The 25,742-nt window shown below is 53.5% G+C and overlaps 1 protein-coding gene across 1 annotated transcript in view; it reads right to left on the reverse strand.

Moving 5' to 3' along the window:
* LOC119955276 (F-actin-monooxygenase MICAL3-like) overlaps window positions 1-25,742 on the reverse strand; it is a 179,781-nt gene that overhangs the window by 109,799 nt on the left and 44,240 nt on the right. Inside the window, exons 5-8 of the mRNA XM_038781347.1 lie at window positions 21,822-21,929; window positions 8,605-8,693; window positions 4,495-6,244; window positions 1,150-1,244 (exon numbers count right to left, since the gene is read on the reverse strand). Coding sequence (XP_038637275.1) covers window positions 1,150-1,244; window positions 4,495-6,244; window positions 8,605-8,693; window positions 21,822-21,929 — 2,042 coding nt within the window. The remainder of the gene's footprint in view (window positions 1-1,149; window positions 1,245-4,494; window positions 6,245-8,604; window positions 8,694-21,821; window positions 21,930-25,742) is intronic.

Genomic DNA, 25,742 nt, shown 5'->3' on the forward strand with positions numbered 1-25,742 from the left:
ACACTGACCCTCCGGACACACTGACCCCCGACACACTGACCCAGGGACACAGTGACCTCCGGACCCACTGACCCAGGACAACACTGACCCTCCGGACACATGACCCTCCGGACACACTGACCCTCCGGAACACACTGACCCAGGACACACTGACCCTCCGGACACACTGACCCAGACACACTGACCCTCCGGACACACTGACCCTCCGGTCACACTGACCCAGAGACACACTGACCCTCCGACACACTGACCCTACGGACACACTGACCCTACGGACACACTGACCCTCCGGACACCCTGGACCCGGGACACCCTGACCCAGGGACCCTGACCAGGGACCCGACCCTTCGGACACACTGACCCAGGGACACACTGACCCTCCGGACCAACACTGACCCTCCAGGACCACACTGGACCCTCCAGACACACTGACCCTCACGACACACTGACCTCCGGACACACTGACCTCGGACACAGACCCTAGGACACACTGACCCTCCGGACACACTGACCCAGGGACACACTGACCCTACGGACACAGTGACCCTCCGGACACACTGACCCTCCGGACACACTGACCCAGGACACACTGACCCTCCGGACACACTGACCCCGGACACACTGACCCTACGGACACACTGACCCTCCGGACACACTGACCCAGGGACACACTGACCCAGGGACACACTGACCCTCCGGACACACTGACCCTCCGGACACACTGACCCTCCGGACACACTGACCCTCCGGACACACTGACCCTCCGGACACACTGACCCCCGGGACACACTGACCCAGGGAGACACTGACCCTCCGGACACACTGACCCTCCGGACACACTGACCCAGGGACACACTGACCCAGGGACACACTGACCCTCCGGACACACTGACCCAGGGACACACTGACCCTCCGGACACACTGACCCAGGGACACACTGACCCTCCGGACACACTGACCCAGGGACACACTGACCCAGGGACACACTGACCCTCCGGACACACTGACCCTCCGGACACACTGACCCTCCGGACTCACTGACCCAGGGACACACTGACCCAGGGACACACTGACCCTTGTCCAGCTGCTGCCCTGTCTGAGATTACGATTCCCCACATTAACCCGAGCCCCTCCCCGGGTTCTGTGTACCTCTCGTCTCGAACGTTGGGAGTTCCTCTCCAAAACATCGTCATTCGACAAGTCCGAATCCTCCGAGAAACTCAGGTGCTGACCAAGCTGGAGCTCTGGAACCACAAACAGACAGTGAAATGGTCAGTGTGTCCCTGGGTCAGCGTGTCCCGAGGGGTCAGTATGCCCCGATGGTAAGTGTGTCCCTGGGTCAGTGTGTCCGGAGGGTCAGTGTGTCCGGAGGGTCAGTGTGTCCCTGGGTCAGTGTGTCCGGAGGGTCAGTGTGTCCGGAGGGTCAGTGTGTCCCTGGGTCAGTGTGTCCGGAGGGTCAGTGTGTCCGGAGGGTCAGTGTGTCCCTGGGTCAGTGTGTCCCTGGGTCAGTGTGTCCGGAGGGTCAGTGTGTCCCTGGGTCAGTGTGTCCCTGGGTCAGTGTGTCCGGAGGGTCAGTGTGTCCCTGGGTCAGTGTGTCCGGAGGGTCAGTGTGTCCGGAGGGTCAGTGTGTCCGGAGGGTCAGTGTGTCCCTGGGTCGGTGTGTCCGGAGGGTCAGTGTGTCCGGAGGGTCAGTGTGTCCGGAGGGTCAGTGTGTCCTTGGGTCAGTGTGTCCGGAGGGTCAGTGTGTCCCTGGGTCAGTGTGTCCCTGGGTCAGTGTGTCCCGAGGGTCAGTGTGTCCCTGGGTCAGTGTGTCCGGAGGGTCAGTGTGTCCGGAGGGTCAGTGTGTCCGGAGGGTCAGTGTGTCCGGAGGGTCAGTGTGTCCCTGGGGTCAGTGTGTCCGGAGGGTCAGTGTGTCCGGAGGGTCAGTGTGTCCGGAGGGTCAGTGTGTCCCTGGGTCAGTGTGTCCCTAGGTCAGTGTGTCCGGAGGGTCAGTGTGTCCGGAGGGTCAGTGTGTCCGGAGGGTCAGTGCGTCCCTGGGTCAGTGTGTCCGGAGGGTCAGTGTGTCCGGAGGGTCAGTGTGTCCGGAGGGGTCAGTGTGTACCTGGGTCAGTGTGTCCGGAGGGTCAGTGTGTCCCTGGGTCAGTGTGTCCCTGGGTCAGTGTGTCCGGAGGGTCAGTGTGTCCCTGGGTCAGTGTGTCCGGAGGGTCAGTGTGTCCCTGGGTCAGTGTGTCCGGAGGGTCAGTGTGTCCGGAGGGTCAGTGTGTCCCTGGGTCAGTGTGTCCCTGGGTCAGTGTGTCCGGAGGGTCAGTGTGTCCCTGGGTCAGTGTGTCCCTGGGTCAGTGTGTCCGGAGGGTCAGTGTGTCCTGGGTCAGTGTGTCCGGAGGGTCAGTGTGTCCCTGGGTCAGTGTGTCCGGAGGGTCAGTGTGTCCCTGGGTCAGTGTGTCCGGAGGGTCAGTGTGTCCCTGGGTCAGTGTGTCCGGAGGGTCAGTGTGTCCGAGGGTCAGTGTGTCCGGAGGGTCAGTGTGTCCCTGGGTCAGTGTGTCCGGAGGGTCAGTGTGTCCCTGGGTCAGTGTGTCCGGAGGGTCAGTGTGTCCCTGGGTCAGTGTGTCCCTGGGTCAGTGTGTCCGGAGGGTCAGTGTGTCCGGAGGGTCAGTGTGTCCGGAGGGTCAGTGTGTCCCTGGGTCAGTGTGTCCGGAGGGTCAGTGTGTCCGGAGGGTCAGTGTGTCCCTGGGTCAGTGTGTCCGGAGGGTCAGTGTGTCCCTGGGTCAGTGTGTCCGGAGGGTCAGTGTGTCCCTGGGTCAGTGTGTCCGGAGGGTCAGTGTGTCCGGAGGGTCAGTGTGTCCCTGGGTCAGTGTGTCCGGAGGGTCAGTGTGTCCGGAGGGTCAGTGTGTCCCTGGGTCAGTGTGTCCGGAGGGTCAGTGTGTCCGGAGGGTCAGTGTGTCCCTGGGTCAGTGTGTCCCTGGGTCAGTGTGTCCGGAGGGTCAGTGTGTCCGGAGGGTCAGTGTGTCCCTGGGTCAGTGTGTCCCTGGGTCAGTGTGTCCGGAGGGTCAGTGTGTCCCTGGGTCAGTGTGTCCCTGGGTCAGTGTGTCCGGAGGGTCAGTGTGTCCGGAGGGTCAGTGTGTCCGGAGGGTCAGTGTGTCCGGAGGGTCAGTGTGTCCGGAGGGTCAGTGTGTCCCTGGTCAGTGTGTCCGGAGGGTCAGTGTGTCCGGAGGGTCAGTGTGTCCCTGGGTCAGTGTGTCCCTGGGTCAGTGTGTCCGGAGGGTCAGTGTGTCCGGAGGGTCAGTGTGTCCGGAGGGTCAGTGTGTCCTGGGTCAGTGTGTCCGGAGGGTCAGTGTGTCCGGAGGGTCAGTGTGTCCCTGGGTCAGTGTGTCCGGAGGGTCAGTGTGTCCGGAGGGTCAGTGTGTCCCTGGGTCAGTGTGTCCGGAGGGTCAGTGTGTCCGGAGGGTCAGTGTGTCCCTGGGTCAGTGTGTCCGGAGGGTCAGTGTGTCCGGAGGGTCAGTGTGTCCGGAGGGTCAGTGTGTCCGGAGGGTCAGTGTGTCCGGAGGGTCAGTGTGTCCGGAGGGTCAGTGTGTCCGGAGGGTCAGTGTGTCCGGAGGGTCAGTGTGTCCCTGGGTCAGTGTGTCCCTGGGTCAGTGTGTCCGGAGGGTCAGTGTGTCCGGAGGGTCAGTGTGTCCGGAGGGTCAGTGTGTCCCTGGGTCAGTGTGTCCCTGGGTCAGTGTGTCCCTGGGTCAGTGTGTCCGGAGGGTCAGTGTGTCCGGAGGGTCAGTGTGTCCGGAGGGTCAGTGTGTCCGGAGGGTCAGTGTGTCCGGAGGGTCAGTGTGTCCGGAGGGTCAGTGTGTCCGGAGGGTCAGTGTGTCCCTGGGTCAGTGTGTCCGGAGGGTCAGTGTGTCCGGAGGGTCAGTGTGTCCGGAGGGTCAGTGTGTCCGGAGGGTCAGTGTGTCCGGAGGGTCAGTGTGTCCCTGGGTCAGTGTGTCCGGAGGGTCAGTGTGTCCCTGGGTCAGTGTGTCCCTGGGTCAGTGTGTCCGGAGGGTCAGTGTGTCCCTGGGTCAGTGTGTCCGGAGGGTCAGTGTGTCCGGAGGGTCAGTGTGTCCGGAGGGTCAGTGTGTCCGGAGGGTCAGTGTGTCCCTGGGTCAGTGTGTCCGGAGGGTCAGTGTGTCCGGAGGGTCAGTGTGTCCGGAGGGTCAGTGTGTCCCTGGGTCAGTGTGTCCGGAGGGTCAGTGTGTCCCTGGGTCAGTGTGTCCCTGGGTCAGTGTGTCCCTGGGTCAGTGTGTCCGGAGGGTCAGTGTGTCCGGAGGGTCAGTGTGCCCCAGGGTCAGGGTGCCCCTGGGCTGGGTGCCCCAGGGCTGTGTGCCCCAGGGCTGTGTGCCCCAGGGCTGTGTGTCCCAGGGCTGTGTGCCCCTGGGTCAGGGTGACCCAGGGCTGTGTGCCCCTGGGTCAGGGTGACCCAGGGCTGTGTGCCCCAGGGCTGTGTGCCCCAGGGCTGTGTGCCCTTACCGGCTGCGGTGCGGAGGATGTCTCTGGTGTGTTTGCTGCTGGAGTGGACGGTGTTGCTGCTGGATGGAGTGCTCGGACACGGCCTCTCTTTCTTCTTCCTCTCCTTCCTGTAACTGGAGAAGACGGATTTCCACAGTGATTTGGGTTTGGCCAGTTCATCGCTTGCACTGCCCGCTTTGTGTCGGCCGTCACTCTTCAATTTCTTCTCCTTTTTGCCCTTCCGTGGTGAGAACAGGGAAGTCCTCTTTTTGGTTTTGCCGGCAGAATCCTCGGAGGAGGCTCCGGAACCTTCCCAGACCCGGTCCGGGACTGGAGCTGGGCTGCCGGAGCTGTCCAGCGCTGTCTGCGGCTGCAGTTTCTGCCCATTGGTCAGTTTGAGTTGCGAGGGGAAGGTGCTGTCTGCCCAGCTCTGTTCCTGGGCTGATCCGTGTGTCCGGACGCTCCTGCACTGCCCGGCATCCTCTTCACTCACCTCCATCTCCTTCATTATCTTCAGCTGTTTCTCCATGGCATCCCGCAGGACGTGGCTCTTGACCGACTTTTCCCGAGCCCTCATCCGCTCCTCCGCGATCTCTTTAGCCTCTGCTGAGACGTGAGGGAGCAGCCGCGGTTTTGCTGCCGCCACCTTGGGATGGGAGGCGTTGGGAAGCCGGGCTGATAGCGCCGGAGAGGGGCTCTCCTTTCTGGGCTGGCTGCTTGGGGGGGTGTAAAACCTTTCCTGGACGCTGGTATCGGGCGTTTGGTCATCGTATGTGTCCTCCACATCGTCTGCAAAGGGAATCTCGTCGATGCTCTCGGCCAGTGACTTCCTGATGGTGTCTGACTGTGTGTGTGGGGCTGAAGCAGGCTGTTCAGTGCTGAGCTGGGCTGTACTATCAGTGACTCCCTGCTTCCTGTCCTGATACTTCCTCCGGCGCAGGGTCGCCGGCTCCTCATCAGCAGGGGGTGGTGGGGGAGGGCTGGAGGGTGGGGTTAACATGCTGTCAGAGTTATTCAGACTCTCACTGGCCCCGGTCCTGGTGTTACTCAAACTGCCGTTCAAACCCAACCCAGACGTACTGGTCAAATCTCTCTGACCCCCACCTGAACTCTTGGCATCCAGGCCGGTGGATTGGCTCGAGGTTAGAGCTGGCAATGGCTGCTCCTCAATCCCTGGTGCACTGGGAGGGGTGCAGGGCGGCTGAAGACTTTCTGTGCGACTCCTCTGCTCCTCAAACATTTCTTCTGGTGTGAAGGACTGCGGAGATGCTGAGCCTGTGGTGGACAATGTGAAGCTGGTATCCGACCCACTGGTTCGCTCCACCGGACTGACCCCCAGACTTTTCCGCAGCTCCATGCTCCTCAGCCAGAACTCGTCGACAGGGTCCTTTCGGAGGGATTTCCCTCCCGCCGCTGCTGTGTCCTGCTCCTGGCTCAGCTCGATGACTGGTGTGGATGTCAGGATGGTGGAGACTGGCTGCACTTTGACTGGGGACTGAGCTGTGATGGGACTGGCTGCTTGAGGAGAGGTTACAGGTTGGCAGCAGACGGCTGCTGGGGCAATGCCAGGACTGTGGGCAAGCGGGCTGACAGCGGGCTCAGAGTGGACTGTGGAGCAGGGCGATGCCGATTGAGGGAAGGACTGAGGCTGTGACCGCACAGGCGAAACATCAGAGGGTGAGCTGGGCACTTCTTGGGAGGCTGCACTGCCCCTTTCAGAGTCCACTGGCTTCACAAAGGGAACCTCCAGAGACAGGACTTCACCTTCCTGCTAAAGGGGGAAGAAAACAAACATTTTCAGCTGACATCGGCACAGAGAGCAGAGCAACTGTTAAATCACAGACAGAGGATACAGAGTAAAGCTCTGTCCCCATTAAACACTCCCAGGACAGGTACAGCACGGGGTTAGATACAGAGTAAAGCTCTGTCCCCATTAAACACTCCCAGGACAGGTACAGCACGGGGTTAGATACAGAGTAAAGCTACCTCCACACTGTCTCCATCAAATACTCCCAGGACAGGGACAGCACGGGGTTAGATACAGAGTAAAGCTCCCTCTACACTGTCTCCATCAAACACTCCCAGGACAGGGACAGCACGGGGTTAGATACAGAGTAAAGCTCCCTCTACACTGTCCCCATCAAACACTCCCAGGACAGGTACAGCACGGGGTTAGATACAGAGTAAAGCTCCCTCTACACTGTCCCCATCAAACACTCCCAGGACAGGTACAGCACGGGGTTAGATACAGAGTAAAGCTCCCTCTACACTGTCCCCATCAAACACTCCCAGGACAGGTACAGCACGGGGTTAGATACAGAGTAAAGCTCCCTCTACGCTGTCCCCATCAAACACTCCCAGGACAGATACAGCACGGGGTTAGATACAGAGTAAAGCTCCCTCTACACTGTCCCCATCAAACACTCCCAGGACAGGTACAGCACGGGGTTAGATACAGAGTAAAGCTCCCTCTACGCTGTCCCCATCAAACACTCCCAGGACAGGTACAGCACGGGGTTAAATACAGAGTAAAGCTCCCTCTACACTTTCTCCATCAAACACTCCCAGGGCAGGTACAGCACGGGGTTAGATACAGAGTAAAGCTCCCTCTACACTGTCCCCATCATGCCCTCCCAGGACAGGTACAGCATGGGGTTAGATACAGAGTAAAGCTCCCTCTACACTGTCCCCATCAAACACTCCCAGGACAGGTACAGCACAGGGTTAGATACAGAGTAAAGCTCCCTCTACACTGTCCCCATCAAACACTCCCAGGACAGGTACAGCACGGGGTTAGATACAAAGTAAAGCTCTGTCCCCATCAAACACTCCCAGGACAGGTACAGCACGGGGTTAGATACAGAGTAAAGCTCCCTCTACACTGTCCCCATCAAACACTCCCAAGGCAGGTACAGCACAGGGTTAGATACAGAGTAAAGCTCCCTCTACAATGTCCCCATCAAACACTCCCAGCACAGGTACAGCACGGGGTTAGATACAGAGTAAAGCTCCCTCTACACTGTCCCTATCAAACCCTCCCAGGACAGTACAGCACGGGGTTAGATACAGAGTAAAGCTCCCTCTACACTGTCCCCATCAAACACTCCCAGGACAGGTACAGCATGGGGTTAGATACAGAGTAAAGCTCCCTCTACACTGTCCCGATCAAACACTCCCAGGACAGGTACAGCACGGGGATAGATACAGAGTAAAGCTCCCTCTACACTGTCCCTATCAAACCCTCCCAGGACAGTACAGCACGGGGTTAGATACAGAGTAAAGCTCCCTCTACAATGTCCTCATCAAACACTCCCAGCACAGGTACAGCACGGGGTTAGATACAGAGTAAAGCTCCCTCTACACTGTCCCTATCAAACCCTCCCAGGACAGTACAGCACGGGGTTAGATACAGAGTAAAGCTCCCTCTACACTGTCCCCATCAAACACTCCCAGGACAGGTACAGCACGGGGTTAGCTACAGAGTAAAGCTCCCTCTACGCTGTCCCCATCAAACACTCCCAGGACAGGTGCAGCACGGGGTTAGATACAGAGTAAAGCTCCCTCTACACTGTCCCCATCAAACACTCCCAGGACAGGTACAGCACGGGGTTAGCTACAGAGTAAAGCTCCCTCTACGCTGTCCCCATCAAACACTCCCAGGACAGGTACAGCATGGGGTTAGATACAGAGTAAAGCTCTATCTACACTGTCCCCATCAAACAGTCCCAGGACAGGTACAGCACGGGGTTAGATACAGAGTAAAGCTCCCTCCACACTGTCCCCATCAAACACTCCCAGGACAGGTGCAGCACGGGGTTAGATACAGAGTAAAGCTCCCTCTACACTGTCCCCATCAAACACTCCCAGGACAGGTGCAGCACGGGGTTAGATACAGAGCAAGGGTTTGATTGTAAGTTGATCCACTGTCCTGTGTCTGACTCCCAGCTGATGCTGTATTATGAAGGTGTGGATTCACATCTCTCACTAACTTGAGGAGACGGAGGTTGTTCAAAACGCACAGTGTGTAAAAAAAGAGGGAAGAGTTAGATTGAGAAAGCATGTCTAAGGTTACAGTGCAGTCAGGCCAGCCAATGTCCAACGTGAGGGTGGCGTTTGATCTGTTCATAATACCTCGGGTAGATCTTCCTTGGCGGTGTCAGAAGTGAGTCGAAGATCCATATTGCTTCCTGAGTTTACTTGGTGTTCCCGTTTGGAATCATCTAAATAATCAGACAGACATTAAATTAGAATGACATTGCAACTGGACGACATTGCAACTGGACGGCATTGCCCATCCCCGCTTCCCCCCACCTCATGCACTAAGTTATTTCCGTGAGCTGTCTTGTTGTCTCGGAAGTCAGAGTTTGGATCAAGCTCGTTCCCAGTCAGGATGCACAGGGGGATTCCCCAGGAGCTGTCTTGTTGCTGAGGGGAGCGGGATGTTGCCCAGGACTGGGAGCTGGATGGGGGGGGCTTGAGTTATTCGGAGGGTACCCAATATGATCTACGTGTGTTGAGCTGGGTATCTACAAGACTGGTGTGGCGTGAGGTGTCCCACCCTGGTGCACAGTACTCTGCGGTTGAGTAGATGATGGAAAGAGCGGAGGTCCTTAAGGTTCGAGCATCTGAAAGCCATGAAGAGCCAGCAATGTTTGGCTGAGGAGAATGTTTCACATTTTGATCTTTGCCGCTGTCCTGCTCGGTGTTTGGTCAAGGGTTACATCAAGATAGACCGAGATTGTTTGTGATTGAGTCTCGCCATTTCAGGAGATGACGTGTTCCCGCTTGCCGTTGGCATTGTGCAGGTGGATTATACTTCAGGCTGTTTTACTGTTGCTAATCTGATTGTCCATGTCTTACAGATGCTGGCCAGCTTTGCAACTTCGTTATTTAGTATTGCCTCCAGTTTAGAAAACCCCACTTACAACAGCCTGCCACCCTGAGAATGACCCATTTATCGTTCTCTGCTCTCAACCCACAGAACCATAGGAAAGTTACAGCACAGGATGAGGCCATTCGGCCCATCTTGTACATGCCAGCCCGAGGACTCCCTTTCTAACCCCACCTTCCTGCACCCAGCCCACAGCCCTGCAGCTGACAGCACTTAAGGCAGATCCAGGTACTGTTTAAAAGAGTTTCGGGTCTCTGCCTCCAGCACCAACTGGAGCAGCGAATTCCAGACTCCCACTACCCTCCGTGTACAAACGTTCTTCCTCATGACCCCTCGACACCTTCTGCCTCTTATCTTGAATCTATGTCCCCTGGTTCTAGAATCCTCAATCGACATCCTGGGGGTTACCATTGATCAGTAACTGAACTGGACTAGCCATATTAATACTGTGGCTACCAGGGCAGGCTAAAGGCTAGGAATCCTGTGGCGAGTAACTCAGCTGCTGACCCCCCCCCCCCAAAGCCTGGACAGGCTTAGGTGGAGTTATTGGGGATGGGGCGAGGGAGTGGGCTGAGAATGGGTGCTCTTTCAGAGAGTGGGTGCAGACTCAATAAGCCCAATGGCCTCCATCTGTAGGGGTTCTGTGACATCCCCCACCCTACCATTACCAGCAGGAAATCAACCCTGGTTCAGTGAAGAGTGCAGGAGAGCATGCCAGGAGCAACATCAGGCACACCGACAAATGAGGTGGCAAACAGGTGAAGCTACAACACCGGACTGCTGTGTGCCAAGCAGCAAGACAGAGCTAATCGACCAACCAACGCATCAGGGCCGGGATTATCCGAAACTCCCGGCCAAGTGTTGACACCGGCGTCAAAACCGGCACGAACGATGCCGGCGTCATGGGCCTCCATGTCCAGTCATTCTCCCCGTCCTCAGGGGCTAGAACAGCGGCGGAGTGCGCTGCCCCGGCGCCCAAAGCCGGCCCACCACAGCCAGCGGGGGTCCGCGCATGCACGCCATGGCCGTCTCCGCGCCTGCCCGCAGGCAACATGGCAGAGCCCAACAGGGGCACAGCGCGGAGGAACATAGGCCCCCCCCCCCACCGGAATTAGTGCGGCCACCGATTGGTTGCCCCCGATCGCGGGCCTGGCCGCTGTGAAGGCCAGAGCCGGGTCCCGCTGTGGAGGTCAGAGCCGGGTCCCTCTGTGGAGGCCAGAGCCGGGTCCCTCTGTGGGGGCCAGAGCCGGGTCCCGCTGTGGAGGCCAGAGCCGGGTCCCTCTGTGGGGGCCAGAGCCGGGTCCCCCTGTGGAGGCCAGAGCCGGGTCCCTCTGTGGGGGCCAGAGCCGGGTCCCGCTGTGGAGGCCAGAGCCGGGTCCCTCTGCCAACCCACCAGGACGGCCCCCGTAGCCAGAACGCCGAGACCCCGCAGGGTAGGACCGTACGTAAATGACGCCGGCGGGACTTGGCGGAACTCGGCAGGCACTCTGCCCGTCGATCGCGGAGAATCACCACTTTCAACGGCTCCCGACTGGCACCGCGGCGACGCGATTGCCGCCGATTCTCCGGTCGCCGGGGAGTCGGCGGGCCAGCATCGGAGCGGCGTGGCGGGACTTGCGCCCCCCCAGGCGCGGGTTCGGAGAATCCCGGCCCAGATCTAAGCTCTGTAGTCCTGCCACATCCAGCTGTGAATGGTGGTGGACAATTCAACAACTCACTGGAGGAGGAGGCTCCCCATCCTCAATGATTGCGGAGCCCAGCATATCAGTGAAAAAGACAAGGCTGAGGCATTCGCAACAATCTTCAGCCAGAAGTGCCGAGTGGATGATCCATCTTAGTCTTCTCCGGATGTCTCCAGTATCACAGATGTCAGTCTTCTACCATTCACTCCACGTGATATCAAGAAGTGGCTGAAGGCACTGGACACTGTGAAGGCTGTGGGCCCTGACAATATTCCAGCAATAGTATTGAAGACTTGTGTTCCAGAACTTGCCACACCCCCAGCCAAGCTGTTCCAGTGCAGCTACAACACTGGCATCTACATGGCAATGCAGAGAATTGCCCAGGTGTGTCCTGTACACAAGAAACAGGACAAACCCAACCCTGCCAGTTACCGCCCCATCAGTCTATTCTCCGAAGGAGTCATCAATAGTGGTATCAGGCAGCACTTACTCAGCAATAACCTGCTCATGGACTCTCAGTTTGGGCCTCCGCCAGGGTCACTCAGCTCCTTACCTCATTACAGCCTTGGGTCAAACATGAAAGACAGAGGTGAGGTGAGAGTGACTGCCCTTGACATCAAGACAGCATTTGACTGAGATCTAGCTAAACTGTAGTCAATGGGAATCAGGGGGAAACTCTCCAATGGTTGGAGTCATACCCGGCACAAAGGAAGATGGTTCTGGTGGTTGGTGGTTAATTATCTCAGCTCCAGGACATCACTGCAGGAGTTCCTCAGGATAGTGTCCTAGGCCCAACTCCTGAACTCCGGAACTCCCTCCCTAACAGCACAGTGGGTGTAACTACACCTCAAGGACTGCAGCGGTTCAAGAGGCAACTCCACCACCTTCTGAAGGGCAACTAGGGATGGGCAATAAATGCTGGCCTAACCAGCGACACCCACATCCCGTAAATGAATTTAAAAAAGAAACCTTTCCAGAATCTAGGGAATTTTGAAAGATAACCGCCAATGCCTCATTGAAGCCTCTCTGGGATGTAGCTCATCTGGTCCAGGTGATTTATCCAATTAACAGTTGAGTACTATCTCATTATTAATACTAATTTCCTTCAGTTCCTCATTTTCATGAGTCACTTGGTTCCTGTTATAACCTGCCTGCTTATCATTGGCTGGGGACTAATGACAATCCCACAATCCTGTGGGAGTATGAGCTTCCCCAATGAGGGGGCGGAGAAATCATTAGCAGACTCCCTGCATAAATAAAGCTGGCCAGTTTGGAACCAGCAGAGAGAGGAGTGAGCAGCAAGGGAAATTGCTGCTGCTGTTGTGTATATATATATATATATATATATATATATATATATATATGTTATTGTAAATAAATGTTATTTCTTTGTATCCTGAAAACTCATGCAGGATTCTTCGTGGCCCTCACACAAGTTCCCTACTCTTTCCAGGAGGATTATAGAATATCCCTCTGTGAAGACTGACACCAATGCCGGAACTTTGCAGCTGTTGTTGCTGATGGGATCTTCCTGTCCTGCCGCAGGTTTCCTGGCGGTGAGGGGTACATGGAACAGGAAATCCCATTGACAGTGGCGTTCTGAAAATCCTCTAAAACTGGCCAGTGACGGGCCTCCGCTGCCACAAACAGGGGGAGGCAACAACGCAGAAAGTCCCGCCCAAAGCAATTGCTTACTTTCTCCACCATTACCCCATTCCCCATTAGAAATTCTCCTGTCTCCATCTGTAATTGGCCCACATTTGTCCTTGTTAATCTTTTCCTTTTCACCTACCTAAAGAAGCATTTACAGTTTGCCTTTATGTTCATAGTCTCTTTTCCTTCCTTATTCATCTATTTTCCGGATTGTAAATTGCTCCCAATCCTCAGGCTGACCGCCACCTTTGCCGATCTTACTCGCCATTTCCTTTAGCCGAATGCAATCTTTAACTTCTTTTGTTGGCCATGGTTAATTCACCTTTCATAGGAACATAGAAACTAGGAGCAGGAGGAACCCATTCGGCCCTTTGAGCATGCGCTGCATTCATTATCACCGTGGCTGATTATCCAACTCAATAATCTAATCCTGCTTTCCCCCTTTGATCCCCTTCATATATCAAATTGCTATATCAAATTGCTTCTTGAAAACATACATTGTGTTGTCCTCAACTACTTCCTGTGGTAACCAACTCCACAGGCCAACCACTGTCTGAGTGAAGACACTTCTCCTCATCTCTGTCCTACCAGTCTACCCCGGATCCTTAGACTGTGGCCTCTGGTTCTGGACACACTCACCATCGGGAACATCCTTCTTGCATCTACCCTGTCCAGCCCTGTGAGAGTTTTATAGGTTTCTATGAGATCCCCCTTCATTATTCTGAATTCCAGTGAATACACTGATTCAATCTCTGATCATACGTCAGTCCCGCCATCCGAGGAATCAGTTTGGTCAACCATCTTTTCACTCCCTCTCGAGAAAGAACATCCTTCCTTAGATAAACTGTACACAATATTCCAGGTATGGCCTCACCAAGTATAACTGCAGCAAAACATCCCTGCTCCTGTACTCAAATCCTCTCGTAATGAAGGCCAACGTCCATTTTCCTTCTTTACCGCCTGCTGTAGCTGCACGCTTACCTACAGCAACTGGTGTACTAGGACACCCCGGTCTCGCTGCACACTCCCCTCTCCTAACTTATGGCCATTAGTCTACCTTCTCGTTTTTGCTATCAAAGTGGATAACCTCCATTTATCCAGATTATACTGCATTTGCCATTCATTTGCCCACTCACTCAATTTATCCAAATCACATTGAACAGTCTCTGCATCCTCCTCACAGCTCACCTTCCTACCCAACTTGGGAGGGTCCCAGCACCGATCCCTGCGGTACTCCACTAGTCACTGTCTGTCTGCCAATTTTAAAAAGACCCGTTAATTCCTACTCTTTATTTCCTGCCTGCCAATCAGTTTGCTAGTCATCTCAATACACCACCCCGAATCCCATGCACTTTAATTTTACACACTAATCTTTTCTGTGGGACTATGTCAAAAGCCTTTGAAAGTCCAAATATACCACGTCCACTGGCTGCCATTCATCAATTCTACTACAGCAGTCCCCCGTTATACCGCGCTCCGCAATACCGCGGTTCGCGATATACCGCGGGGGGGCTTATGGACCCCAACTGTCAGTTGTGTCAATTTCAGCGGCCGGCTCACTTTGATCCGGAGAGGGAAGCTGCTCTCTCACTGAAACAATCAGCCGGCCGCTGAAATTGACACTGCCCGCTGCTCTCTCCCTCCAATCCAACTTTTAAGTTTTAATGTTTCTGATTGGAGGGAGAGAGCAGCCGGCAGTGTCAATTTCAGCGGCCGGCTGATTGTTTCAGTGAGAGAGCAGCTTCCCTCTCCAGATCAAAGTGAGCCGGCCGCTGAAATTGACACTGCCGGCTGATTGGAGGGAGAGAGCAGAGAACACAGGAGGAGGTCATACGGGCCTCTGCAAGACCAGCATGGTCTCACATCGCCCCTCCCCTCTGTAGCTGGGGTTCAGGCTGTGGCTGCTGGGGTACAGGCTGTGGCTGCTGGGGTACTGTGGCTGCTGGGGTACAGGCTGTGGCTGCTGGGGTTCAGGCTGTGGCTGCTGGGGTTCAGGCTGTGGCTGCTGGGGTACTGTGGCTGCTGGGGTACAGGCTGTGGCTGCTGGGGTTCAGGCTGTGGCTGCTGGGGTTCAGGCTGTGGCTGCTGGGGTTCAGGCTGTGGCTGCTGGGGTTCAGGCTGTGGCTGCTGGGGTTCAGGCTGTGGCTGCTGGGGTTCAGGCCGTGGCTGCTGGGGTACTGATTGGAGGGAGAGAGCAGCGGGCAGTGTCAATTTCAGCAGCCGGCTGATTGTTTCAGTGAAAGAGCAGCTTCCCTCTCCAGCCGCTGAAATTGACACTGTTTTAATTAGATCCACGATGGGGGTTTTAAATTTATTTACAAATCTATGCTAGCGCTTCCCATTGTGAGTCTACGGGGGTCTGACCTCTCCCCCCGCCCCCCGTAGACTCACAATGGGAAGCGCTAGCATAGATTTTTAAATAAATTTAAAACCCCCATCGTGGATATCCGCGGCTCGGATGCAACGCGGGTGGCTGTCTTGGACCCCAACACCCGCGTTATAAAGGGGGACTACTGTAGTTACATCCTCGAAGAATTCCCGTATATTTGTCAAGCATGATTTCCCTTTCATAAATCCATGCTGACTCTGTCTGATCCTGCCGCTGTTTTCTAAGTGCTCTGCTACAAAATCTTTGATAATTGATTCTACAATTTTCCCCACTACCGTACATCAGGCTTACTGATCTATAATTCCCTGCTTTCCCTCTACATACTTTTTTAAATAGTTAAGTTACATTAGCCACCCTCCAATCTGCAGGAACTGTTCCGCAGTCTATAGAATCCTGGAAGATGACCATCAATGCATCCACTATTTCCAGAACCACCTCCTTCAGTATCCTGGGATGTCGATTATCAGGCCCTGGGGATTTATCAGCCTTCTATCTCATCAATTTCCCAACAGCACTTCACTACTAATATTGATCTCCTTCAGTTCCTCCTTCTCATTGAACCCTGCATTCCCCAACATTTCTGGGATCTGATTTGTGTCCTCATAGTGGTTAGCACAATCGCTTCACAGCTCCAGGGTCCCAGGTTCAATTCCGGCTTGGGTCACTGTCTGTGCGGAGTCTGCACATCCTCCCCGTGTGTGCGTGGGTTTCCTCCGGGTGCTCCGGTTTCCTCCCACAGTCACAAAGATGTGCAGGTTAGGTGGATTGGCCATGCTAAATTGCCCTTAGTGTCCAAAATTGCCCTTAGTGTTGGGTGGGGTTACTGGGTTATGGGGATAGGGTGGAGGTGTTGACCTTGGGTAGGGTGCTCTTTCCAAGAGCCAGTGCAGACTTGATGGGCCGAATGGCCTCCTTCTGCACTGTAAATTCTATGATCTATGATTTGTGAAGACAGAACCAAAGTATGTATTTAGTTGCTCAGCCATTTCTTTGTCCCCTATTATACATTCCCCTGTTTCTGACATCTGTCTTCACCAATCTTTTTGTCTTCACATTCCAGGAATTCCTCCTCCACGGTATTGCGGCTAAATTGATTTGCCCAATCTCTATGCAGATTAACATCACCCGGAATTACAGATGTTCCTTTATTGCATGCGTTTCTAATTTCCTGTATAATGCCATTACCAACATCAGCACTGCAGTTTGGGGGTCTACATACGATGCCCACGAATGTTTTTTGCCGCTTGGAGTTTCTCAGCTCTACCCCTATAGATTCTACATTGTCAGAGCTAAAATCCTTCCTCACTATAGCGTTCATTTCCTCTTTAACCAGCACTGTCACTCCTCCCTTTTGTCTGATCTGTCCATCCTAAATTCTGAATACTTCGGGACGTTCAGTTCCCATCCCTGGTCACCCTGCAGCCATGTCTCCGTAATCCCAATTAGATCATACCCGTTTACGTCTATTTGCGCAATTAGTTCATCCGCTTTATTGCGAATGCTCTGTGCGTGATGAAACAAAGCCTTTAAACTTGTCTTTTTAACATTACTTGTCTCACTCCCAATGTTTTTTACTGTTGGATTTTGTGTCTTAGCTGTTCTTCAACTAACCATTGACTGTCTACCGTCAAATCTTCCAATGTATCCCCCCAAACCACCATAGCTAACTGCCCCTTCAACCTTTCCTTCCTTCAAACTTAAGATCCGAACTTCCCAACACTACCACTCCCAAGCTTACTGTAGCAGTCTATCATACTATGGTCACTATTTGCTAAAGGCTCCTTTACAGCAATGTTATTAATTAACCTTTTCTCATAGAACATAAAACATTACAGTACGGGCCCTTTGGCCCTCAATGTTGTGCCGACCTGTGAAACCATCTGAAGCCTATCTGACCTACACTATTCCATTTTCATCCATATGTCTATCCAGTGACCACTTAAATGCCCTTAAAGTTGGCGAGTCTACTACTGTTGCAGGCAGGACGCTCCACACCCCTACTACTCTCTGAGTAAAGAAACTGCCTCTGACATCTGTCCTATATCTACCACCCCTCAATTTAAAGCTATGTCCCCTCGTGTTGGTCATCATCATCCGAGGAAAAAGACTCTCACTGTCCACCCTATCTAACCCTCTGACTATCTTATATGTCTCTATTAAGTCACCGCTCAGCCTTCTCCTCTCTAACGAAAATAACCTCAAGTCCCTGAGCCTTTCCTCGTAAGACCTTCCCTCCATACCAGGCAACATCCTAGTAAATCTCCTCTGAACCCTTTCCAAAGTTTCCACATCCTTCCTATAATGTGGTGACCAGAACTGCATGCAGTACTCCAGGAGCGGCCACACCAGAGTTATGTACAGCTGCAGCATGACCTTGTGGCTCCGAAACTCAATCCCTCTACTGATAAAGGCTAGCACACCATATGCCTTCTTAACAGCCCTATTAACTTGGGTGGCAACTTTCAGGGATTTATGTACCTGGATGCCGAGACCTCTCTGTTCATCTACACTACCAAGAATCTTGCCATTAGCCCAGTGCTCTGCATTCATGTTACTCCTTCCAAAGTGAACCACCTCACACTTTTCCGCATTAAACTCCATCTGCCACCTCTCAGCCCAGCTCTGCAGCTTATCTATGTCCCTCTGTATCCTATAACATCCTTCAGCACTATCCACAACTCCACCGACCTTCGTGTCATCTGCAAATTTACTAACCCATCCTTCTACACACTCTTCCAGGTCATTTATAAAAATGACAAACAGCAGTGGCCCCAAAACAGATTCTTGCGGTACACCACTAGTAACTGAACTCCAGGATGAACATTTGCCATCAACCACCACCCTCTGTCTTCTTTCAGCTAGCCAATTACTGATCCAAACCGCTAAATCACCTTCAAGCCCATACTTCAGTATTTTCTGCAATAGCCTACCGTGGGGAACCTTATCAAATGCCTTACTGAAATCCATATACACCACATCAACCGCTTTACCCTCATCCACCTGTTTGGTCACCTTCTCAAAAAACTCAATAAGGTTTGTGAGGCATGACCTACCCTTCACAAAACCTTGTTGACTATCGCTAATCAACTAGTTCTTTTCAAGATGATTATAAACCCTATCTCTTATAACCTTTTCCAACATTTTACCCACTGACCTCATAATGCTAGGTCAAAAATAATCCGATCCCTAGTTGGCTCTTCAACGTAGTCCCGGAAACCCAACTCTTCCATACTTCAGGAATTCATCCTCCACAGTATGACTTTTAGGTTTACCCAGTCTATGTTGCCCATTATTACCCATGTTATATGCAGCTCTAATTTCCTGATTTACCATATGCCCAATATTACTCCTATAGTTAGGTGGTGGTTTCTTAGCTGTACCCAAATTAATTCCACACCAAGATTCATCAATCTAAGATCCCCCCTCACTATTATACTGATCCCATCCCTGATTAACAATGCTATCCCATCTTCTTTACCTTTTTTTCCCTATCCATCCTAAATGCAGAATATCCTTGAACATTCAGTTCCCAGTCTGTGTTACCCTGTAACCACATCTCCGTAATGGCAATTATATTATATCCATTTACCTCTATTTTGAAATCATCTATCTTGTTATGAATGTGTGGTATCAGGTAGAGTGTCCTTAACTTTGTCTTCTTTAAATTATTCCACAGCCTGATCCAATTTGATACTTGCATTCTAATTTTATTTACTACTTTTCTACTTCCTGTTACCAGTTTTGCTGCCCTCCAATCTGAGTTCCTTCTCTGGTTCCCATCTCCCTACCAATCCCTACCAAACACTTCTCCAGCAGCACTGGCAAATTTCCCTACTAGGATATTAGTCCGGATCCTGCTATGGTGTCATCCATGTGGTGTCATCCATTCATCTTGTACAGGTCCCACTTGCCCCAGAACCAGTTCCAATGCTTCAGAAATCTGATGTCCTTCCTCCTGCACCAAATCTCTAGCCACGCGTTCAATCGCTCAATCCTCCTATTCCTACACTCACCAGTACGTGGTACTGGCAGCAATCCTGAGATTGCCGCTTTTGAGGTCCAAGTTACCTTCCCATAGCGTTACCTGACAAACTATTTATTGTAGAACAAGTGAATTAACTTACCAGTTACTCAACAATTGGCATCTTCCCCTAAACTGAAGAACCAGATACTGGAGGCTGAAAAGAATAGAGAGAGAAAGGAGGCCCAGGCCACACTCTGTGCAAGTTGCTCTCTGACCTCTGTGCAAGTCGCACTCTGACCTCTGTGCAGGTCGCACTCTGACCTCTGTGGCAAGTCGCACTCTGACCTCTGTGCAAGTCGCACTCTGACCTCTGTGCAAGTCGCACTCTGACCTCTGTGCAAGTCGCACTCTGACCTCTGTGCAAGTCGCACTCTGACCCCTGTGCAAGTCGCACTCTGACCCCTGTGCAAGTCGCACTCTGACCCCTGTGCAAGTCGCACTCTGACCCCTGTGCAAGTCGCACTCTGACCCCTGTGCAAGTCGCACTCTGACCTCTGTGCAAGTCGCACTCTGACCTCTGTGCAAGTCGCACTCTGACCTCTGTGCAAGTCGCACTCTGACCTCTGTGCAAGTCGCACTCTGACCTCTGTGCAAGTCGCACTCTGACCTCTGTGCAAGTCGCACTCTGACCTCTGTGCAAGTCGCACTCTGACCTCTGTGCAAGTCGCACTCTGACCTCTGTGCAAGTCGCACTCTGACCTCTGTGCAAGTCGCACTCTGACCTCTGTGCAAGTCGCACTCTGACCTCTGTGCAAGTCGCACTCTGACCTCTGTGCAAGTCGCACTCTGACCTCTGTGCAAGTCGCACTCTGACCTCTGTGCAAGTCGCACTCTGACCTCTGTGCAAGTCGCACTCTGACCTCTGTGCAAGTCGCACTCTGACCTCTGTGCAAGTCGCACTCTGACCTCTGTGCAAGTCGCACTCTGACCTCTGTGCAAGTCGCACTCTGACCTCTGTGCAAGTCGCACTCTGACCTCTGTGCAAGTCGCACTCTGACCTCTGTGCTTAGACTCAGATAAGAATCCGCTCTGGTGCACCTACAGGAACTGAATTAGACTAGCTACCTAATGAACCAATTACAGCTGTCTCCATCACAGAGCTTGTTTATCCCTGCAGAAGACTGGTAGAAACTTAAAATTAAACATTACATTTTAGTGAGATTCTAAATATAAATAAAACTAGATTTTCTTTAACAAAGAGATGAAACCTTAAGATTCCCTCAGTCACCAAACTCGCAGCGGCTCGCTCTGTCAACTCGCACTCTGCATGGATCTGAGCGAGGACACGCTCCTTTCTCACTGTCCAGTTCATCAAAGTTGATTTTTTAGGAGTTTTACCTGAACGCTTGCGAAGTTGGCTTCAAGAGTGATTGTCTGATGGTTTTCCCACTGAATCCGGAGGGTGTGCCGGAGTTCCTCCCGAGCTCGTGTGTCTCACAGGAGCATGGTGATGACAACTGCTCTGTTCATTTGTTGATTTGCGGATATCATTGTTGTCAAACACTCGCCGCCATAGTTTGTATCAGGCACAATTGATCCAGTGTGGAATCTCCCAGTCAATGGCGGTTTCTTTGAGAGAGGTAAAGACCAAAGGACGGGAAGTCAGCATATTCCAGAGTCTCTCCTTCAACACACATAGTGATGGAGGAGCAGTTCTGGAATATTCAGGTCAGCAGTTTCAGGCTGAAATCTGGGTTTTGCCTTGGCATCTATGTCTATGGTCGCCAAGTTATGAAAATGAAAATTGCTTATTGTCACGAGTAGGCTTCAATGAAGTTACTGTGAAAAGCCCCTAGTCGCCACATTCCGGCGCCTGTCCGGGGAGGCTGGTACGGGAATCGAACCGTGCTGCTGGCTTGCCTTGGTCTGCTTTAAAAGCCAGCGATTTAGCCTGGTGAGCTAAACCAGCCCCTTTAGTTGTGGTCCGTACGCGGCTGAGGTTCCAGAGTTTTCTAGTTAATACCGACACTGAAACACAACTGATCTTTAATGAAGTCAGGTAGGTTTGTAAATCGTTTGGGGGCTCTCACCCTCTATTATCATCTCAGTTCAGGTGAAGGGTTCTTGACCTGAAACATTAATCCTGTTTTTCTCTCCAGAAGGTTCCCAACCTGCTGAGTATTTACAGCATTTTTTCTATTTTTATATCAACTCTTCCAGCCAAATCCAACGTCAAGTTATGACTGATGGACAGGAAGATGAAGCCCATTATTCTGAACCCTGTCACCATCTTCAATCCCGCACAACTGAAATATCTGATCCCCCATCAACCCTCTGGTTTCACCTTCACCAAACATCCTGGTTGTCTCGAGTCAAGTTCAAACCAGATTGTTCCTCACGGAGACCCCTGCCCACCATTTTCAAAGCACAAACTCTCATCTCGCCTCACAAAACACTAACTAGAGTACTTTCTCCATTCAGTCTTCTTGTCACAAAATGATCTTCTTCAGACATCCCATCCCTTGCCCCCCAATCATCTGAAATAGTGTGTTTCCCACACTCAGTACTCAATGCCCCTGTCTGGATGCTGTTGAACTGTATCCATTGCCTCTCACCCTATCCAAGCCAGTAGTCTACCTCCTCTCTCGTTGGTGTTATTATGACTCATGTCTTCTGGGCATCTGCCCTCATTCTTTCATTGTTAATCCTTGCGTTAAACAAATTGATTGCTGGAAACCAACAGCTAAGCAGGTGACACAAGACATTTACCTCGAATTCCAATCACTCCACATGCCTCTTCTTTCTCTCGCACTAACTGCTCCAGCTCTTCTGTGTATGAAATCATCAGATTCTCGGCCTCTGCATCAGATGCAATATCTGTGGAAAACAAACAAGTCCACCAAAGTTATCATAGAATTTCACAGAATTTACAGTGCAGAAGGAGGCCGTTCGGCCCATCAAGTCTGCACCGGCTCTTGGAAAGAGCATCCTACCCAAGGTCAACAACTCCACCCTATCCCCATAACCCAGTAACCCCACCTAACACTAAGGGCACTTTTGGACACTAAGGGCAATTTATCATGGCCAAACCACCTGACCTGCACATCTTTGGACTGTGGGAGGAAACCGGAGCACCCGGAGGAAACCCACACACACATGGGGAGGATGCGCAGACTCCGCACAGACAGTGACCCAAGCCGGAATTGAACCTGGGACCCTGGAGCTGTGAAGCCACAATGCTATCCACAATGCTACCGTGCTGCCCTGCGTCCCGGGTTAGTGTGGGGAACGCTGTGTCCCGGGTTAGTGTGGGGAACGCTGTGTCCCGGGTTAGTGTGAGGAACGCTGTGTCCCGGGTTAGTGTGAGGAACGCCGTGTCCCGGGTTAGTGTGGGGAACGCCGTGTCCCGGGTTAGTGTGGGGAACGCCGTGTCCCGGGTTAGTGTGGGGAACGCTGTGTCCCGGGTTAGTGTGGGGAACGCTGTGTCCCGGGTTAGTGTGGGGAACGCTGTGTCCCGGGTTAGTGTGGGGAACGCTGTGTCCCGGGTTAGTGTGGGGAACGCTGTGTCCCGGGTTAGTGTGGGGAACGCTGCGTCCCGGGTTAGTGTGGGGAACGCTGTGTCCCGGGTTAGTGTGGGGAACCCTGTGTCCCGGGTTAGTGTGGGGAACGCTGTGTCCCGGGTTAGTGTGAGGAACGCTGTGTCCCGGGTTAGTGTGGGGAACGCTGTGTCCCGGGTTAGTGTGGGGAACGCTGTGTCCCGGGTTAGTGTGGGGAACGCTGTGTCCCGGGTTAGTGTGGGGAACGCTGTGTCCCGGGTTAGTGTGGGGAACGCTGTGTCCCGGGTTAGTGTGGGGAACGCTGTGTCCTGGGTTAGTGTGGGGAACGCTGTGTCCCGGGTTAGTGTGAGGAACGCTGTGTCCCGGGTTAGTGTGGGGAACGCTGTGTCCCGGGTTAGTGTGGGGAACGCTGTGTCCCGGGTTAGTGTGGGGAACGCTGTGTCCCGGGTTAGTGTGAGGAACGCTGTGTCCCGGGTTAGTGTGGGGAACGCCGTGTCCCGGGTTAGTGTGGGGAACGCTGTGTCCCGGGTTAGTGTGGGGAACCCTGTGTCCCGGGTTAGTGTGAGGAACGCTGTGTCCCGGGTTAGTGTGGGGAACGCTGTGTCCCGGGTTAGTGTGGGGAACGCTGTGTCCCGGGTTAGTGTGGGGAACGCTGTGTCCCGGGTTAGTGTGGGGAACCCTGTGTCCCGGGTTAGTGTGAGGAACGCCGTGTCCCGGGTTAGTGTGGGGAACGCTGTGTCCCGGGTTAGTGTGAGGAACGCTGTGGCCCGGGTTAGTGTGGGGAACCCTGTGTCCCGGGTTAGTGTGGGGAACGCTGTGTCCCGGGTTAGTGTGGGGAACGCTGTGTCCCGGGTTAGTGTGGGGAACGCTGTGTCCCGGGTTAGTGTGGGGAACCCTGTGTCCCGGGTTAGTGTGGGGAATGCTGTGTCCCGGGTTAGTGTGGGGAACGCTGTGTCCCGGGTTAGTGTGAGGAACGCTGTGTCCCGGGTTATTGTGGGGAACCCTGTGTCCCGGGTTAGTGTGGGAATGCCGTGTCCCGGGTAAGTGTGGGGGTGGGGGTGCGGCAAGGGGTACAGAAAGTGTCCAACATTGCCATAATATGGTAACAGTTTTGCAACTGGCCGGTGGCTTCTGTTAGGGCTCTGGGGAGTAACAGGGGTGGTCGGGGGTGATTAATGGAGTCAGGGTGGATGGGCATGAACCACCATTGCCGCAGCCTGCAAAGCTGTCATGCAGCTGCGCACGATGCCGACTGTGCATCGTCAACCTCGCCCCACAGGTCATTTGGGTGCCTCCGCAGGCCACCTCCCCCATGTACCCTCTACCCCAGTTGACCCATCAATGGGATGGGCATGCTCAGTGCAACCTATGCCATCCTCTGCGATCCAGCAGAGGTGGCAGAAGAGGATTCTGGGAGAAGTCAACTCAGTCACCTCAACTGTACTCTGGGTAGCCGAAGAATTGGTGTCAAGGAGCGGTTAAAGGCAAAACACCTGGACACCTTTACAGTCTGGGGGCTGGATTCTCCACACCTCGACGCCGAAATCGCGTTCGGCACAGGGCAGAGAATCTAGTTTCCCGCATGAAATCGGGCTTAGAACATAGAACATTACAGCGCAGTACAGGCCCTTCGGCCCTCGATGTTGCACCGTCCTTTGAAACCCCTCTAAAGCCCATCTACACTATTCCCTTATCGTACATATGCCTATCCAATGACCATTTGAATGCGCTTAGTGTTGGCGAGTCCACTACTGTTGCAGGCAGGGCATTCCACGCCCTTACTACTCTCTGAGTAAAGAACCTACCTCTGACATCTGTCCTATATCTATCTCCCCCCAATTTAAAGCTATCTCCCCTCGTGCTGGACATCAACATCCGAGGAAAAAGGCTCTCAATGTCCACCCTATCTAATCCTCTAATCATCTTGTATGCCTCAATTAAGTCACCTCTTAACCTTCTTCTCTCTAACAAAAACAGCCTCATGTCCCTTAGCCTTTCCTCATAAGATCTCCCCTCCATACCAGGCAACATTCTGGTAAATCTCCAAAGCTTCCACGTCCTTCCTATAATGCAGCGACCTGAATTGCACGCAATACTCCAAATGCGGCCGCACCAGAGTTTTGTACAACTGCAACATGACCTCAGGGCTCCGAAACTCAATCCCACGACCAATAAAGGCTAACACACCGTACGCCTTCTTAACAACCCTATTAACCTGGGTGGCAACTTTCAGGGATCTATGGACACGAAATCGGGCTTGGCGCTGGTTCCACGATTCTCCGCCCCCTGAAAAGCGGAGTCCTCCCGAATATCCATCACCTGAGGGCCGCCCCGTGATTCTCCTTCCCCGACCTGCCGAATCCCTGATGGTGTATTTCTAATGTGGTCCTGTGATTCGGGAAACTCGTGAGGCGGCTGTGGACTCAGTCCGCGGCCGGCAAGGTCGAGGGGGCCGATCGGAGGGCAGAGGGGGTCCTCATTCGGGACTGGGGTTTTTTTGTGCGGGTGGTCCGGGTCAGGCGAGCGGCCGATCGGGGGCACTGTTTTCGTGGCCCAGGTCTGCAGGCTGAGACCGCCATGGGGCACAACATGGCCGCTGGAGGCCGCCGCCGTGCACATGCGCGGCCTCTGACCCGGAAATGCAGGGAGCCGTATCTGCAGCTCGAGCTGCCAGCTCCACAACAGCTGCCTGCTAGTCCTCTGCAAGGCCTTTAGACACCAGTTTCCCTGCTGGAAGATACCACAGTTTTCACGATGGCGTGGGGTGAATCCAGCCCTATCCAGAAATCTATCTACGTCCTTTTGAAATATTTTCAGTGGCTTGGCCTCCAAAGCCTTCTGTGGTAGAGAATTCCACACGATCACCTCCCAGTGAGTGAAGATGTTTCTCCTCATCGCTGTTCCTAAATTTCCCATATCCTGAGACGGTGGCTCTTTATTCCAAACCCCCAGCTAGAGTAAGCAACATCACTGTCCATCCTGACAGCATTTTATGCTTCAATTCAATCCCCTCTCATTCTTCTAAACTCCAGTGGATACAGGCCCATTCGAACCAATCTCTCGTCATTCAACAACCCTGCCGTCCTGCACCCCAGGAATCAACCTGGTGAACCTTTGCTGCACTCCCTCTATG

Source organism: Scyliorhinus canicula, chromosome 20 (genome assembly GCF_902713615.1).
Source record: "Scyliorhinus canicula chromosome 20, sScyCan1.1, whole genome shotgun sequence".
NCBI classification, from domain to species: domain Eukaryota; kingdom Metazoa; phylum Chordata; class Chondrichthyes; order Carcharhiniformes; family Scyliorhinidae; genus Scyliorhinus; species Scyliorhinus canicula.